General features: G+C 39.8%; 1 protein-coding gene across 1 annotated transcript; it reads left to right on the top strand.

Moving 5' to 3' along the window:
- The first annotated feature begins 12844 nt into the window (after window positions 1-12844).
- On the top strand, window positions 12845-14153 carry gsx2 (GS homeobox 2). Its single transcript, XM_042006744.1, has 2 exons — window positions 12845-13253; window positions 13465-14153. Exons 1-2 carry the CDS (start codon window positions 12878-12880, stop codon window positions 13806-13808), a joined length of 720 nt encoding a protein of 239 aa, XP_041862678.1. The 5' UTR covers window positions 12845-12877; the 3' UTR covers window positions 13809-14153.
- Window positions 14154-15167: the final 1014 nt, after the last annotated feature.

Below are 15167 nucleotides of genomic sequence, written 5' to 3'. Positions count from 1 at the left end.
AGTTTGCCTCATTTCACAGAACTTCCAGCGAACACTTGTTATCTGTAGAGAAATTGGATGCAACTAAACAATTTAATTTCAGAAGATATTAAATGAACCATTTTAATGACAAAGAAGTGGAAAATATTAATTGCAAATGTGAGGTAATGTGCAGGAAATCTACAGTATTTTAAGTTGCATTAATACTGAAATGTAGCAAAGACAAAAATCTTCTTGTGAATTTTCCAAAAGGTGCTGCATGTTTGCAGACCTTATCTACATGTCCACAAACACTTGTCAGGGATTTAGGCTGTCTCTTTTAGCCTTTAGATCAACAGTTCGGCTGACTTAATGAACTCAGGGACTGACTTTGTCCCAGAGACAGCCTGCCTATCTGTGTGATCTGACAGGAAAAACAGTGGCAAATTCATTCCTACTAACCTTTAAAATAAATAAGATTTAAAAAAAATAAATAAACAAAAAGTATTAAACTTTTTTAAAATATTCAGAAAAACCATCCTCTGCTGATCCCTCCAGAAAGCAAATATACTGCCAATGTTTACTACTGAGACTGATCATGTTTTATTAATTTGTGTATATTGGTAGGCAATTAGCGTGGAGCGGGAACTCTGGCCACCAGCAGCCCTGTAAATAACCCCTGACCTCCACGACATGATCAGCTCAGTCAGAGAAGGGCCTGCTTTAATTAGTGGGTCATTAGGAGCCAACCTTACACAGTACAGGTCCAGATCAAAAGAATTATCTGCACATTTTTTCACTATCCAATAAATCCACATATTGATGTTCACTTTAATTCCAAAGTGTGAGTGAAAATACCATGATGATCTTTGTATGATAGGTGCTCAGCTCACAACATTAAGTTATATTTGAACATTAAATGTGAAATCTTAAACTTAAAAAGTGAGCCCAAAACTCAACGAACCTTTAATTTTTTCTACGTTTTCACTGATGGAACTAGTTTGAGCTTTAGATGGCTCCACTCTGACCATGACTCAGAGTGAAAAATAGGAAAAATCAGAATGAAAAAGGCGGATGAGCATTAGAGAAGAGAAAGAGGCTTAAGAGGTGAAACAACAAAGTCAAATAAAGGTGGAGAAAATAGATGACAAGGCAAAGAGTGATTCCAGAGCCCTTTTATTCAACCCTCTGATTTCACACTCACACAAAGAGCTTTGGGGACGTTTCATCCTTTTCAAATTTCTTCTGCATTTAGTCAGTGTTATTTTGCAGTGCAGTGTCTCTTATATGGGAGAGGGAGCGCTGCCCTGAGAGGAGTCAGCTCCATTCACAGCTTTATAAATCACCTCAGCATGTGCAGACCGTGGCCAATCGGCCAATTACGCCCCCCTGACACACCGGGGCTGATAAAGAAGGCCCATCACAATGGGATCACAGGCCAGATAAACGACCCTTTAATGAAGTCGCCCACTAAACAGGCCAAAACCGCGCGCCCCACTTACGTATTCCATCACGCCGTTGCCCTCACATTTCCTCTTGCTCAGCCGCCACGGCAGGCACAGCTGGGGAGAGGGAGCCAGAGAGAAAGAGAGGCAGAGTGAGTGAAAAAGGAGAGAAAAATGACTCTGTGCTCTGACACGTCTAAGCCCCCCACCCAAGGCCCCTTTTCAGACTTTTGGCCGAACAAAAGCATCTGTTGCCATACTGTGCCGCTCAGACCCCCCCACCCCTTCACTCTCTCACACACTCATACTCCAGTTGGGTAAGGAGCCTCGCTGGAGTTTAAAAAAACAGGCAGCATTGGGCCGTATGCAGCTGAGGTTGCTCACCTTGTGGCACAACCTATTGTGCTGCCCATTCCAGGAGCTTCTCCATCCATCTTTGTGTCTCTAGGACAAATAGAGAAAGAGAGAAAGTTTGTATGACGGAGTGAGAGAGAGGGGCACAAGACTGCAGCTGCAGGATGAATAGGAGAGGGAATGAAGGGATGAGGCGGGTTGTAAGAGCAAGAGAAGGGGCAGCTGCAGGGTGGTCCCACCCCTCGGTCCCTCCACCTCGACTGAGTTGTTTGGCTTCTCTAAGGATTCAGAACACAAACAACTTGTCCTGCTTAGCGCTGTAAGCTCAGACCTTTCCTGTAACACAGTGGAGAACACTGAGAGGGCTGGAAGAGAGTAAGGGAGATAAGAAGGTGCACTGAGAATGATCAAGGTGTTTATGTTACCTTGATGTTTCACTCTGTCTAAATTTGTCTCCTCTTGAGCAGCATGAAGCGTTCATCTTATTCTACACTGTGGCAGGAGGGTAAACTTGTTCCAGCTCTTCTCTGCAGTTATAGATTGAGCAAAGTATCTAAACCATTTCATTCTCGTGACTGCACTACTGCATCTTCTCTGCATCTTTTTAAAAAATGTCAGCAAATTGAGCCAGAGCTACTTGGTTTCTGTGGAAGCTTCGGTAACAGCTTCTCTGGCTACGAGCAACATTTGTACACACAGCATCAATTCGGAATGACAGTCCAGTAAACAGTCCACTGCTTGCTTCAAAGGTTAGATAAGTAGATTCGAGCTGATGGGACTCAAAGTGAATCAACAAGACATTGTGAGAAATGATGATGTATGAAAACTAGCTTGATAAGGAGAAGCAGTTAGAAGTATGGGTGAGTTTCTTTCTCTGAAACGGTAAAACCTGCTGGGCACAGCTGCATTAGAAACCAGTTCTCATGTATATTTATAATGATACGTCTAATACAGCCAATCTACATCTTCTATTAAACTACTGCAGTTAAATCTGTTTAATGTTTAATATGCCACAAAATCCTAATCTCAGAACCAAAAAGACTGAGTTTCGCAGACATATTCACTAATACATGTAATCTTCATCTTTGGAATAAGGATTTTTTTCTGATTTGGTTCATCTGTAGCTGAAGAAGTGAAGTGTGACCTGCAGTGTGACCTGACAATCCTGTAATGATTCCTCTCATCAAGAAAGTTGAAAAGCTGATTCCACTGTCTGATTTTGAGCCTCTTATGAACCTTTTTTTTTTTTAATCAAAGCGATCTTTTGAGAAGCTCAATAAAAAAAAAAAAAAAAATAAGCAGAAATAGAACAATAATAATAATAATAATAATAATAATAATAATAATAATAATAATAATAATAACAATAACAATAAATAATAATAATAATAATAATAATACACTTTCACTGACCCTTTGGTAGTGAAAAACTAGGTTGTGTATAGTTGTCAGACAGTGAAGGTATAGACATGTTGGAGGGACAATTCAGCAGAAGTTGTTGTCCTCATAGAAAACAAATAAGTAAATAAATAAAAACATACATAAATACTGTATATATTTATTTAAAAAAACTTTAACTGGAACATACCAAGAGTTCCCAAGACAGCTAAATAACTGTAAATAAAGTAATAGTAAATAACTGAAATATCTATAAAAAGCAATTGACCAACATATTTAGAAACCAAAAAAATCTTAATAACCAAATTCCTAATTAACCCGGATTATGCTGAAGAAAACAAACAGACTCTTCTTTCAGTAATTACATTTAATCATGGGAATATTTTGGAGACCACATAAAACCTGGGTGGACTCGGTGCAGGCTTAGATCACTTAAAATATGGAGAGTCAGGTTATTTTAATTTTTGCCAGGTCAGATATAATTTTAAAGTTGTTTTTACACTAATGTACATCAAATCGTGTAAATCCCTTAAAAAAAAACTATAACCCCTTTTTTGCAGAATGATTTTTTCAGTGTTTATAGTTTCATATTCAAATCTTCTAAATGTGCATAAAAGTGACCCAACTAATGTCTTTTCTGAGCCTTATTATCACTATGATACATATCTTATTATGTCATAGTTTTAATTCATAATTTTGGTAATTTGAGAATAAAATCCAAATGCTTGCCTGGCTGGTTCGGGAAAAACAACATCTATCAAAAAATTTGTTGCTTGGACTTTTTTTTTTTTTTCTTTCTTTTTTTTTTTAGAGAGAGAAACTAAAGAATCAAATTGAGAATATACCTAAAGAATTATTTAAAAACCAGTAAAAATCTGAAAAACGAGATGCTGCAAAGATGTTTTCTTTTTCTTTAATTTTAGTTCATGCAGTTTTCTAAATGTTGAAAGTTGCCATTTTTTAAACATTTAATTTGCTCTAACAGCAACAAAAAAAGTCCAAAACCTACAAAACCCTTTGTTTTAGACCCAGCTGCAGGTGCAGAGCGGGTATGAGCAAGTACGAAACCCTTCTCCCTTCACCCTCCCTTGGTGCCTCTCTGGAGGAGAGTTCAGTGTCCTGCAGTCATCCTCTCATCACTGGACACCTCAGGCCAAACCACCAGCCCTCTAACCCCAGCACACTCTGTACTTTCTATGTAACCTCAGTCCTAAGAAAAACACACTTTTCTTACATCAGCCAATTCTGATGAAGTACTTTTTTGTAAATTCCCCTCTCTTCTCACCGTGAGGCTAAAAGAATCCTTTATAGAAAAAATCTTGCAAAGTTTGTGTTTTCCTGATTTAAATGTAGATCATGTCTCATCCAAAGATGCTCCAACAGTATCATCACTGTGGAGATAACTTTTCTTCATCCACACAAACATCCCACACTCACACTAAAAACAAATTTACTCTCTTGGGTATTGTTGTTCTTCAGAATGACACTTTTAAAAGTGTGTTTAGTATTCAGGTTTGGTCTTTCATTCTCCCCCGTCTAAACCAGGAAATCTTTGTTTGGCTGCTCCTCTTCAAACCCTGGAGTGTCAGGAGGGGCGGGAGGATCGATTTGATTGTAATCGGACCATGAAAAGAACATGATCTAACTACTTTCAGACCGGAGTATATTTAGGCCCACTCCTCTTTACACTCTCACTCTCTCTACACCCCCACCCTTCTACTTTAGTGCTGGCACAATGAAGCTGGCCAATTTATAAAGCTTTGAATGCCTCGTCAATGACTTTGTGAATGCTGGGGAGAGAGCTTTGGAGAGAAGTGGGAGAGAGGGAGTTAGGAAAGTAGGGGGAAAAAAGGAGAAATTGAGGAAAAAAAGGCCAAAGAGCAGACATAAAAATTCCAAGAGTTGTTTAAGCGTGGGTGGGTTCATTTGCATGACAGCGCCATGTGAATAAGACTGACCTCTTGGACCGCCCCAGTGCTAGGCCGAGCTGCAGCCTGACGTGCAGGCTTTGACCCAGCTCATTGACTCTGAATGGATACTCTGTCAAAAGGAGGGACCTTGCAGCTCTCAGCCGGACAGGCATCTGCAGACCTCCTGTTTGACACCAAGCTACCTCTCTTTCAATCACTCCTACTTACACAGAGAGCTACATGCACACACACACGCATATGCACACACAGTCAGGGATAAACCTGATATCTAAAACTATTTTATCATCGACCTCTGGCCTGGAAAAAGGGTAGCAAAGACACGAAAGCAGAGATGTAAAAAGAAACATGTTAAACACTCAAAGAACTTTAGTTAGTTCTTTAACTCACACATCCAGGCAGACACACAGACCCGACAGGTGCAGCAAAGCCTTCGCACGTGCAGGCCCATCAACACGCTTCACTTGATAGCTCTATGATTTACTGCAGCAGGCAGGTGAGAGGCTATAGAGTGGACTGAGGGGGGTGGCTCTGTGATGTAGCCTGCATACAAATCTTGTTTTTGCTGCCCCAAACTCCCCCTTGACCCCATACAAAGTTCTGACTCTATGCAAACACAAAAAGCTCAGACAACTCGCAAACACGCTCTATTTATCTGGCCTGCACAGATCTGGGCCGATGCAGACAGGAGCTCTTGGCCCTGACCTCAGCTGTCTAGATGCGCTAAAAGGAAGCCCACCACACTCGGAAGCAAAATACAGCAAATACTCACTACATGCTTCTTAAGAAGTAGACAAATGCTATCCTAATAGCTAGTTTAACACATATCAAATAATATATTTTATTTTACTTTACAATACTTTTTTAATTGTTTAGCAAAAAAATAAAAAAAAATAAATACTTGTCTCTCTTAAGGATAGAGGCCTTAAATAGAACCCAGCTTGCATGGTTTAGATTAAAGTGTATAGATTATAGTTAGATTAGTATTTGCTACAGCTATAGATGCAATGATGACTAAAGATGTTTGAGTTTTTAGAGATTGGAAAGAATCCCTCCATTTGAAGTCTGTCACTGCTGTTTATAAAATAATTCACTATAACATAAAGTCTCTAGGAGCCACCATCTGTCATCAGATGCTCAAGGTAAACCTGTTGTATCACACTGAGATGGCCAGTGGCTTCAACTGAGGACAGGTTTTACTCTGGTAAGTACAACAGTTTAGCTACACTGTAATTAACTGATGTAGCCTTACACCAATATCTTGCCCATTTCCCTAATAATTTGAATTGATTTACAGCCACAGTTAAAGCTAAATGTAAACCTTATGTACTTTTAAATGTTTTTTCTGCACCCTACTGTAATGCTTTTAATGTTTTATGTAAAACTTTTTGAATAGTCTTGTACATAAAATGTGCTATACAAATAAACTTGCCTTGCCTAAATCTTTGTAAAGAGGCACTAGAGGCTGGATGCTGCTGCCCACCAAATTCCAGCCAACTCATGTGATTTTTCAAAACTACCTATGACATAATTACCTGCTCATTCATGACAAGCTTAAAACACTGTTAGTTTCTCAGTATTTACACTGTGTGAGACCATCAGTCTGCGTAGTCCTGGGTTGATGAAAACAATAAAAAAGAGCTGCTATTCTAAAATACTTGCTCCTCTGCAAACATGATATTAATCAAATAAATAAAAAACAGCCCAGTATCTCTTCAGATTTACAATAGAACAGGTTGTTTTCTTCTCTTATAAAGATGTATTTGTACAAAGTAAAAAAAAACAACAACAAAAAAAAAAACAAACTGAAATGCCAGTAGCTGGAGTAATGATGAAGGCTAAAACAGAGGGTCAGATTGTTGTGCTCTTTATTATCCAAATGAGAAAAACTGAGACTCAGAATGTAGCCTGACAGATCCTCTTTCTACAAATATCTTGCCGTCTTTCAAATTACTCTTAACAGATGAAAAAGCGAGGACAATTTCTTAATAAAGAAACAAGTTTGCGTATTTGTGCGAAAAATTGTTTATCTGACCCAAAATGCAGGGAAAAGATGTGAATGACAGGCTGCCTGAGAAAGGCTAACAGGCAACCATGTAAATCAACATAATGACAGACTCTAGTCAACATGATGCTTCTCTAAATCAATATCTGATCTGCAGAACACAGAAAAATAAGTCAGATGTGGGGTTCATTTAAAAAAGTGTGTGAACATTTCACACATCCTCAAAGACTAAACTCAGAATGAATTTAGGAGAGGAGCAGAACAGCAAACACAGTGGAGTCTAGATAAATCCAGAAAGCTGCAGGTTGTTCGTTTGTATGCTAACTGGATTAGAGATGATGTAACTGGAAAATTTCAAGTATCAGATCTCTCATGCATGAACGTGACTGACAGGTGTGACAAGGTGCGGATAACATGCAGATGAAACACTTTTGGTTTGTTTGCTTCTTCACAGTCTGATAAACAGAGGGCAGAGAGATTGCAGCCCACATCTATTCATGATCCTGGCTGGCGACAAAAGATGTAGCCCGGACACACATTCCAGTCTGCTTCCGCTCCAGCACACAAACTCAATCCTAGGGATTTCCCCTTTCAGGGGGTAGAAAAAGAGGCTACAATATCACCTCCTTTAAACTGAGGGGACAGACCGGTGCGGGTAACCGGGTGGAGGGACTCCTGTCATTCACTCTTTGAGGCATTTCCTAATTCAGGTTTCACTGGAAGTCAGACGGCCTCTGATGTGAGCAGAGGAGGGGTGAGAACATTTCAGGTTTGGTTGAGGCTCAGAAGAAGAGGAGGAGGGCTGATTGGCTTCCAATATAAAGGCTTTGTTTTTAACTTGTGAACTTTAGCAAGATGCATTCTGTGTTCTGTGGAGATGAGTGTTTCCTGACCTATTTTAAAAGCATCACTCTGAGTCCAAAAAAATTTATTAAAAGGCCAATCATTAACAAAGATAAAACAGCATCTTGAACTTCTAAGTAAGATCATTGAAAAAGTCGTTTTTCATCAGCTAAACGACTTTTTAACACAAAACAACTGCTACGATGTCTTCCAGTCAGGTTTTAGACAGCACCACAGCACTGAGACTGCTCTGACCAAAGTTATTAATGACATATGTTCGAATACAGACGATGGAAAAATGTCAGTCTTAGTCTTAATGGACCTCAGCGCTGCATTTGATACAGTTGGCCACAATATATTGCTTAAACAACTGGAGAACTGGGTGGGCCTCTCTGGCACTGCGCTACACTGGTTTAAATCTTATTTAGAGAATAGAAAGTACTTTGTGTCAATAGGTAACTTTACATCTGAGCAGACAAAAATTACATGTGGAGTTCCCCAAGGTTCCATCCTGGGGCCTCTTCTGTTTAACATCTACATGCTCCCACTGGCACAGGTCATGAGGAAAAACAAAATTAATTACCATAGCTACGTAGATGACACACAGATATATATTACAATGTCACCAGGAGACCGAGGCCCGGTACAGGCTCTTGGTAAATGCATTGAGGAGATTAATGACTGGATGTGTCTGAACTTTCTTCAGTTAAACAAAAACAAAACTAAGGTGATTGTCTTTGGTGCGAAAGAGAAACGATTAAAGGTCTCCACAGAGCTTCAGTCTATACACCTAAAAACCACCAACTAGGCCAGAAATCTGGGTGTACTGATGGACTCAGACCTTAACTTTGAAAAACCCATTAAGGGAATTACAAAATCTTGACCCAGTATGAACCTACCAGACCCCTCAGGTCATCTGGTTCCAGTTTCTTATCAGTTCCCAGAGTCGGAACTAGACATGGAGAAGCTGCATTCAGCTTCTATGCTCCACATGTCTGGAACAAACTCCCAGAAAGCCTCAGATCAGCTGAAACACTCAGTTTATTTAAATCAAGGTTGAAGACCCACCTGTTCTCTGCTGCATTTCACTAGGTTTTATTTAGAAGTCAAAATCTACATCTGGTTCTTTTAAGCTGGAATCATGTTTTAAACTTTATTTCTTGCATTTTATCTTTTTTATTTTAGCATATTCCTTCTGCTTTTATTTAATTAATTGCATTTCTTTTAATCTTTATTTATTTATTTATTTTTTATTTTATTTTATTTTTAATGCACTTGTATTGCATTCTGCACCCTGTTGTAATGATTTATGTAAAGCACTTCGAATTGTCTTGTACATGAAATGTGCTATACAAATAAATTTGCCTTTGCCTTTCTTGGAAACCAGTGAAGAGCCTAGTAATGAGTCCTTGCAGTTGATCATTCCTAACTCCTGCAGTGCGGAGATGTACTTCAAAGTGACCAACAATTGGATAGCTTCTTTTTACAATAAGGACTGAAATTCAGGACTATTTGACAACTCAAGCAAGAGAAGATTGAAATAAGGGCCGTTCTGTTCTTTCTCTAATGGCATTTGCTCAGTCTTTTGGAAACAAGAGAGGAGGAATAGGGACAAATCAGTGCTCTAACAATAAGCTTTAATAAAGACATTTTTCTGGGAACTTAAGCGTGATTGGCGTCACTATCAGTCGGTGCTTATCTCATTTTCGTAACTCCTTGATTATGCGTGCTGTGAAGCACAGACTTGTACACATGCTGCGTTGTGTGTGGACATCCAGACTCTTGTTGGTGCAGGGGCACACTTGAGTCTGGAGTGTCTGGTCTGAGCGGCTCTGTGAGACTGAGAAGCGTCTCTCTAATTAGAGGGAGCCTGGTGCAGGACATCTCTATAGACCATCAACAGGACCCTCGCTTGTTTTGTTCGTCAGACTCTTCTTACACTGAAGCTGTCACTTTACTTTTCTATAGGACTGAGGGCCAGGCTCCTTAATGATGATGTCTGTGCCCAATCAGTGGAACAGTTTGTAGATATTTCCAGGGGTATAGCTGCAACACTATGAACCTGTGTTTCAATAATAACAGGCAGACTGTTTCCTTTTTGCTCTAAAACTGAAATGCAGTTTATTGCTCTTGAGCAATGAATTGAAGAAGCTAAAAAAAACACTCCCAGTGAGACAGTAAAAGTTGCTGCTTTCTTTTGTTTTTCTGGCTAAGCTGTCATGGTATTTTAACTTGTAATTATTTCCAACTCATTTTTGCATAGAAATCTAATTATTCATTGAGATATAAATTAGATTCCACATTCATGGACACCAGGAGCCCCCTGACTCCTGCAGGACACCATTCACTAGCAAGCCTCTTTCAATCCCCTGCTCCTCTTTTCTCTGTAAAGCATGAGATGGAGAGAAGCCACTGCAGCTGCTGTTCTCATCAACCAGATAATTGCTAATGAAAAGTCATTGCGTGACATTATGTTGTCCACAGGATCATTGTTCATTTCCCCCGTAGCCACTGAGATCTATATGGACGACCAGAGTGTTTCCTTTGAGTTTTGGTATTCAGTATCTGTTGCCTGGAAACTAATAAAGGAGCAAATCAACCACTGTAGTGGCCAAGATGGGCTGCAGACTGGCCCTACACAACAATGCAAAGTTTGTAAAAAGGCGTTGAAACAAGTTAATGACGCTTGTTCAACAAAACATTAATGGACTTCTTCACGGTATAATATAGCATGGGATGCCAAGTGAATGGGGAACTTCAACAGTGCACTTCAACAAGTTTGTGTGTGTTTAGAGGGAGCTGGACTGAGCACACACACAACTTTAACCCCCTTTTATATTATGCATTTGCATGGATTCTCAATTTCAAACTAAAACATACTCACAGAAAATAAATATCCTCTGAAACATACAATAAACTTTGTTTAAATATTGCCCATTCGAATATAATTTCCAGGGTTTTGAAAAGTGATTAATTGCCCATCAGGAAGATTTGAAAAGAAGCTGAACAGTGGAGGGAGACTGCAACACTATAAAGTAAAGGGAGCACACCAGTGAAAAGAAACAGGCATCTGAGAGGCGGGACCCATTAAGTTTATACATTTCTGACTTTTTTCTTTTTAATTATTGCACATTTAAACGGTGCTTAATAGTGCACCAGTCCCATTTGTTGCACTAGCTTCTTAACCAAAGCAGACAAAAAGACTGCAGTCCTGTCACCCCGAGCAGAATAAAGGGAATCAAAGGATTTTTCCCTTAAATGGACTAATTTTCTCCTTGAATTATGAAAGTAATGGCTAGGTAACAGCCTGTGCTCAGTACCCGATGGCTTAATGCTTCCTAAATCCTTCCACGTGGCTCCACTAGTCCTGGCAATTAGGCCTCATTATAGCCTCATAAAGGATCTCATTTGTGGGATTACTTAATAGACAATGAAATTTTATCGTGCAGAATTATAGAAAAATAATATTAGAGCTTGCATGGTGTGATGGGGGCGCGCGCCACGCATCATTCCGCTTGGTTAGCTTGCTCTCCTCAACCCCCCCTCGCTTCCTCAGAGGTTTTAGACTGCTCGTATCTGTATCATAACAACTGTGCGTCTTCCCTGTCAAACGCTGTATTCACTTTATTATAGCAATTATTGTCTGTGTGACAGACATGCCTGTTTTATCTTTGGGATGGTTGGATTTTAAAGACTTTCTAATTCTTTCAAGGGGTGCATTTTGAAGCCACGGCTCAATAAGTGCTTGTTTGCTTTAATCATGTGTGGTTTTCTCCATAATGAGGCTTGCGCTTATATAAAAAAAAGTCAAATGCAAACAGCCAGTATTTTATGACTTATTCCACCTTAATCTGTGGACTTTTTGTTGTTTGTTTGCTTTTCTGAGGTCAGGGGAGAAGCATTTTGTTTTGGACGTGTCCCGTCTGCGCCATAAACCTACTGACGGCTCCCCTCTGAAGGTCTGAGGCGTTATTTGGCAGATGAAAGCAGAAGCTAAAACCTGCCGGTGACCCGCCCGGGGATCAACCTCGCTAATTATTGTCACAAGATGAGGGATTAACGCATTTCTGAAATAGCTGCCTGTTTACCCCCGCACAGACCCACCATTATAAACACTTTCTAATTGAATCCTAATCGCCGTCAAATAACCGCAGCCCAGACTCACCATCAGTTCATAATTCTTTAATTGCTGGAAGTGAAACCTGGACCAACCGGATTCAGAGTATGATTAGTGCTCCTAAGTAATTAGAGCTTATGCGCTAACAATTCCATAAATCGCAGAAAAATATAGGGAAAAAAGTAGGTCTGGATTGAATCCATCATATGGCTTATTACGCAGTAAAGCCAAGTAACAAATAATTTCACCTGATTTCAGGTTAGAATTAGTGACATGTTACATATTCTGTTCTTTGCATTTTAGGCAGATTTATTTTTTTAACATTGTTGTTTGGATCTAACATAAAGTAACTTCAAATGGAATTTTACAAATGTGACAATGTGGACTGATAGTTAATGAATAATTGTTAATGAATTAAGCGTGCCCTCAGTTTTAATAGCTTTGAGCTATATTGCCCATGTTCTACTGAACAGTATGAGTGGGCTGACGTGTGCAGGTGCTGGATTCCCCAAAATATGCAATTTTATAATCTTACTGAAAATTTAAGATACATTTTATTTACTTATTTATTTGCGATATTATACTGGGGGTGGGTGGGAGGGGGTAATGTTTTGATTGGCGATACCGACAGATGTCACGTGGTTTAGGTCACTGACAGTATAAACTCTTCTAGCCGGGTGCGCACGTGGGTGACGCTACAGGGCCAACCCTCTTCGGGGTCCCTTTTGTTGAACCATCAAACATAAGCACCTTTGGAAATCCCGAGGGGTTCAGATGAGAAACAGCCATCATCTTGCGCACGGAGTGATCACGTATAAACGGCGCAGTCATGTCGAGGTCTTTCTACGTTGATTCTTTAATAATCAAGGATACAGTACGACCTGGACCAGCTGAACATTTAGGACAAGACTTCCTTATTCCCATCAGCATGCACTCTCCGAGCGTAATGTCGGTCAGCGCTCCGGTGTGTCCCTCCAGGAAAAATGGGACTTTCTGTGTTTGTCCATTGTGCGTCACGTCCCACATCCACTCTTCTCGCAGCGGCATTCCCATGCTGAAGAGTCAGTTTCCAGGAGCGGAGGCGCAGTATTGTCAGAGATTAACGCAACAGCAGTCTTCTACTCTCGCGCACCCAGGACATACACCTGTCTGCACACCCACCTTCAGCGTCACAGATCCCAGGAGATACCACTGCCTTTCTCTTGGTAAGCAACTGTTTGGTTTAGCCTCAACACATATCAAAAACGACAATCCAGCACCTGTTTGAATTCGATCTATCAAGTTCCTCTTGTACATAGATTTATGCTATGACTCCACTTTTACGCACGAAAATTTGCGCGCAACAAAATATATGTTTTACTGACAGATACCAGACAATTAAGTATCTGATATCAAAATGTTTATTTCCTCCAACAGGCACTTCTGAGAACAGCCACATACAGAATGGCAAGAGGATGCGCACAGCTTTCACAAGCACACAACTCCTGGAACTCGAAAGAGAGTTTTCCACTAACATGTATCTTTCTAGACTCAGAAGAATCGAAATCGCCACTTATTTGAACCTGTCAGAAAAGCAGGTGAAAATTTGGTTTCAAAACCGCAGAGTGAAGCACAAGAAGGAAGGCAAGGCCACCCAAAGGAGCGGAGCGCACAGCGGTTGCAAGTGCACATCCGCTCACACGGACTATTCCAGATCAGAGGATGAAGAGTCTTTATCTCCGGCCTCTGCTTCGGAAGAAAAAGAGGTGTCACCCATGTGAGAAAAAACTCAACTCCCTCGGAATTCCACTGCTGGCACTTATTCTGCCCTGCATGCTGCAGTTATGGGTCATGGCAAACTCTAAAACAAACAAAGAAAAAAATAAAGAATCTGCATGAAATCCAAGAAGAGCCGATGGCAGAGTTCAGTGATATCCGCTTCCAGCTATTCATTGAAAAGATAATAAATGTGGTTATATGTTCGTGAAGTATTTGGGACCTCGACCTTATCTGTGTAAAATATCGTTGCTTATGGTTCTTCTTGGAATTCTCACCTTTATACCGCGTTTTGGTTAATTATCTATAAATGCTGACAGAAGTTTCCAGATTTTTCAACACTGTCAGAAAAGCTGTGTGGTTTAAGTAAAGAAAAGAAAAAGAATAAAAAAGAAAAAGAAAAACCTTTAGGAATAGTATAGATAGACCCAGAACCTGTACGCAGCAATTTGTAAACAATATGTTTATATGTATTTATTGTAATAAACCATTTCTGTGTTGACTTTTTGTGACTCAGTAGAATTATTATTATTATTATTATTATTATTATTATTATTATTGTTGTTGTTGTTGTTGTTGCTGTTGTTGATGATGATGATGTGTGATTTATTTACAGGAAGCAGTGGTCTTTTAGTTGCAGGAATATTGTGGGAAATAAAGTAATTATTCACGTTATACTATTTTAGGAAGATTCAGTCAAGCAAAACAACTTTAATGACTTAATATTTTTATCAAAATAATATTTTCTAATGGATCGCATTGAAACTACTTGTCAAACCAGGACATTTTAACACATCAAACTGAGGCAATCCTGCTAATTCAATGCGCATTTACAGAATTCACTTTCAGTGTTTTCTGTCATGACAGCATTTTCACTCTCATTACCACGGTGGTGCACCTCAAAGTTCACAATGTGCGCATTTTTCTAGAAATATAACACAGAACCCAGTTTATACGAGTCTCCCAAATTAACGCAAAATGGATGAGCTTTATGAAAATGTAGCTGTAATTTTGTCCCATAGATCCCGCCACAAAAGGGTACCCGATAACGCCCCCGGGGAGCAGCCAATCGTCCATTAATGTTCGCTTTTGAAAAGATTTTAGTCGTCCAAAGCGAGTTTAATTGCGCTTTCGGTCCCACGTTACTTGATTATGCTACTATTGCCTGAAACCACAGAACGAGGATATATAGAAGTGGGCAAAGGCTTTGACAGGTTAGATTGTCCTGCCTTGGGACTCGCATTTAGCCCGGGACCCCCGACGGCTGTGTGCTCAGAGAGCTTTCAGGGACAGCTACAGGGTTCCTCCAAGCTACAGAGAACGATTTAGTCACTGTTTCATTAGGGTCTATTTGAACCTTTCAA

The sequence above is a fragment of the Melanotaenia boesemani genome, chromosome 14 (genome assembly GCF_017639745.1).
Source record: "Melanotaenia boesemani isolate fMelBoe1 chromosome 14, fMelBoe1.pri, whole genome shotgun sequence".
In the NCBI taxonomy this organism is placed as follows: Eukaryota; Metazoa; Chordata; class Actinopteri; order Atheriniformes; family Melanotaeniidae; genus Melanotaenia; species Melanotaenia boesemani.
The sequence above is the reverse complement of the archived record's forward strand: the minus strand, read 5'-3'. Positions and strand labels throughout refer to the sequence as shown.

Excerpts from the sequence above, each read along its gene's own strand:
- gsx2 (XM_042006744.1), top strand. The coding sequence starts at position 12,878 with ATGTCGAGGTCTTTCTACGTTGATTCTTTAATAATCAAGGATACAGTA. Across the intron at positions 13,254-13,464 it reads ATACCACTGCCTTTCTCTTG|GCACTTCTGAGAACAGCCAC; the intron begins GTAAGCAACTGT and ends TTCCTCCAACAG.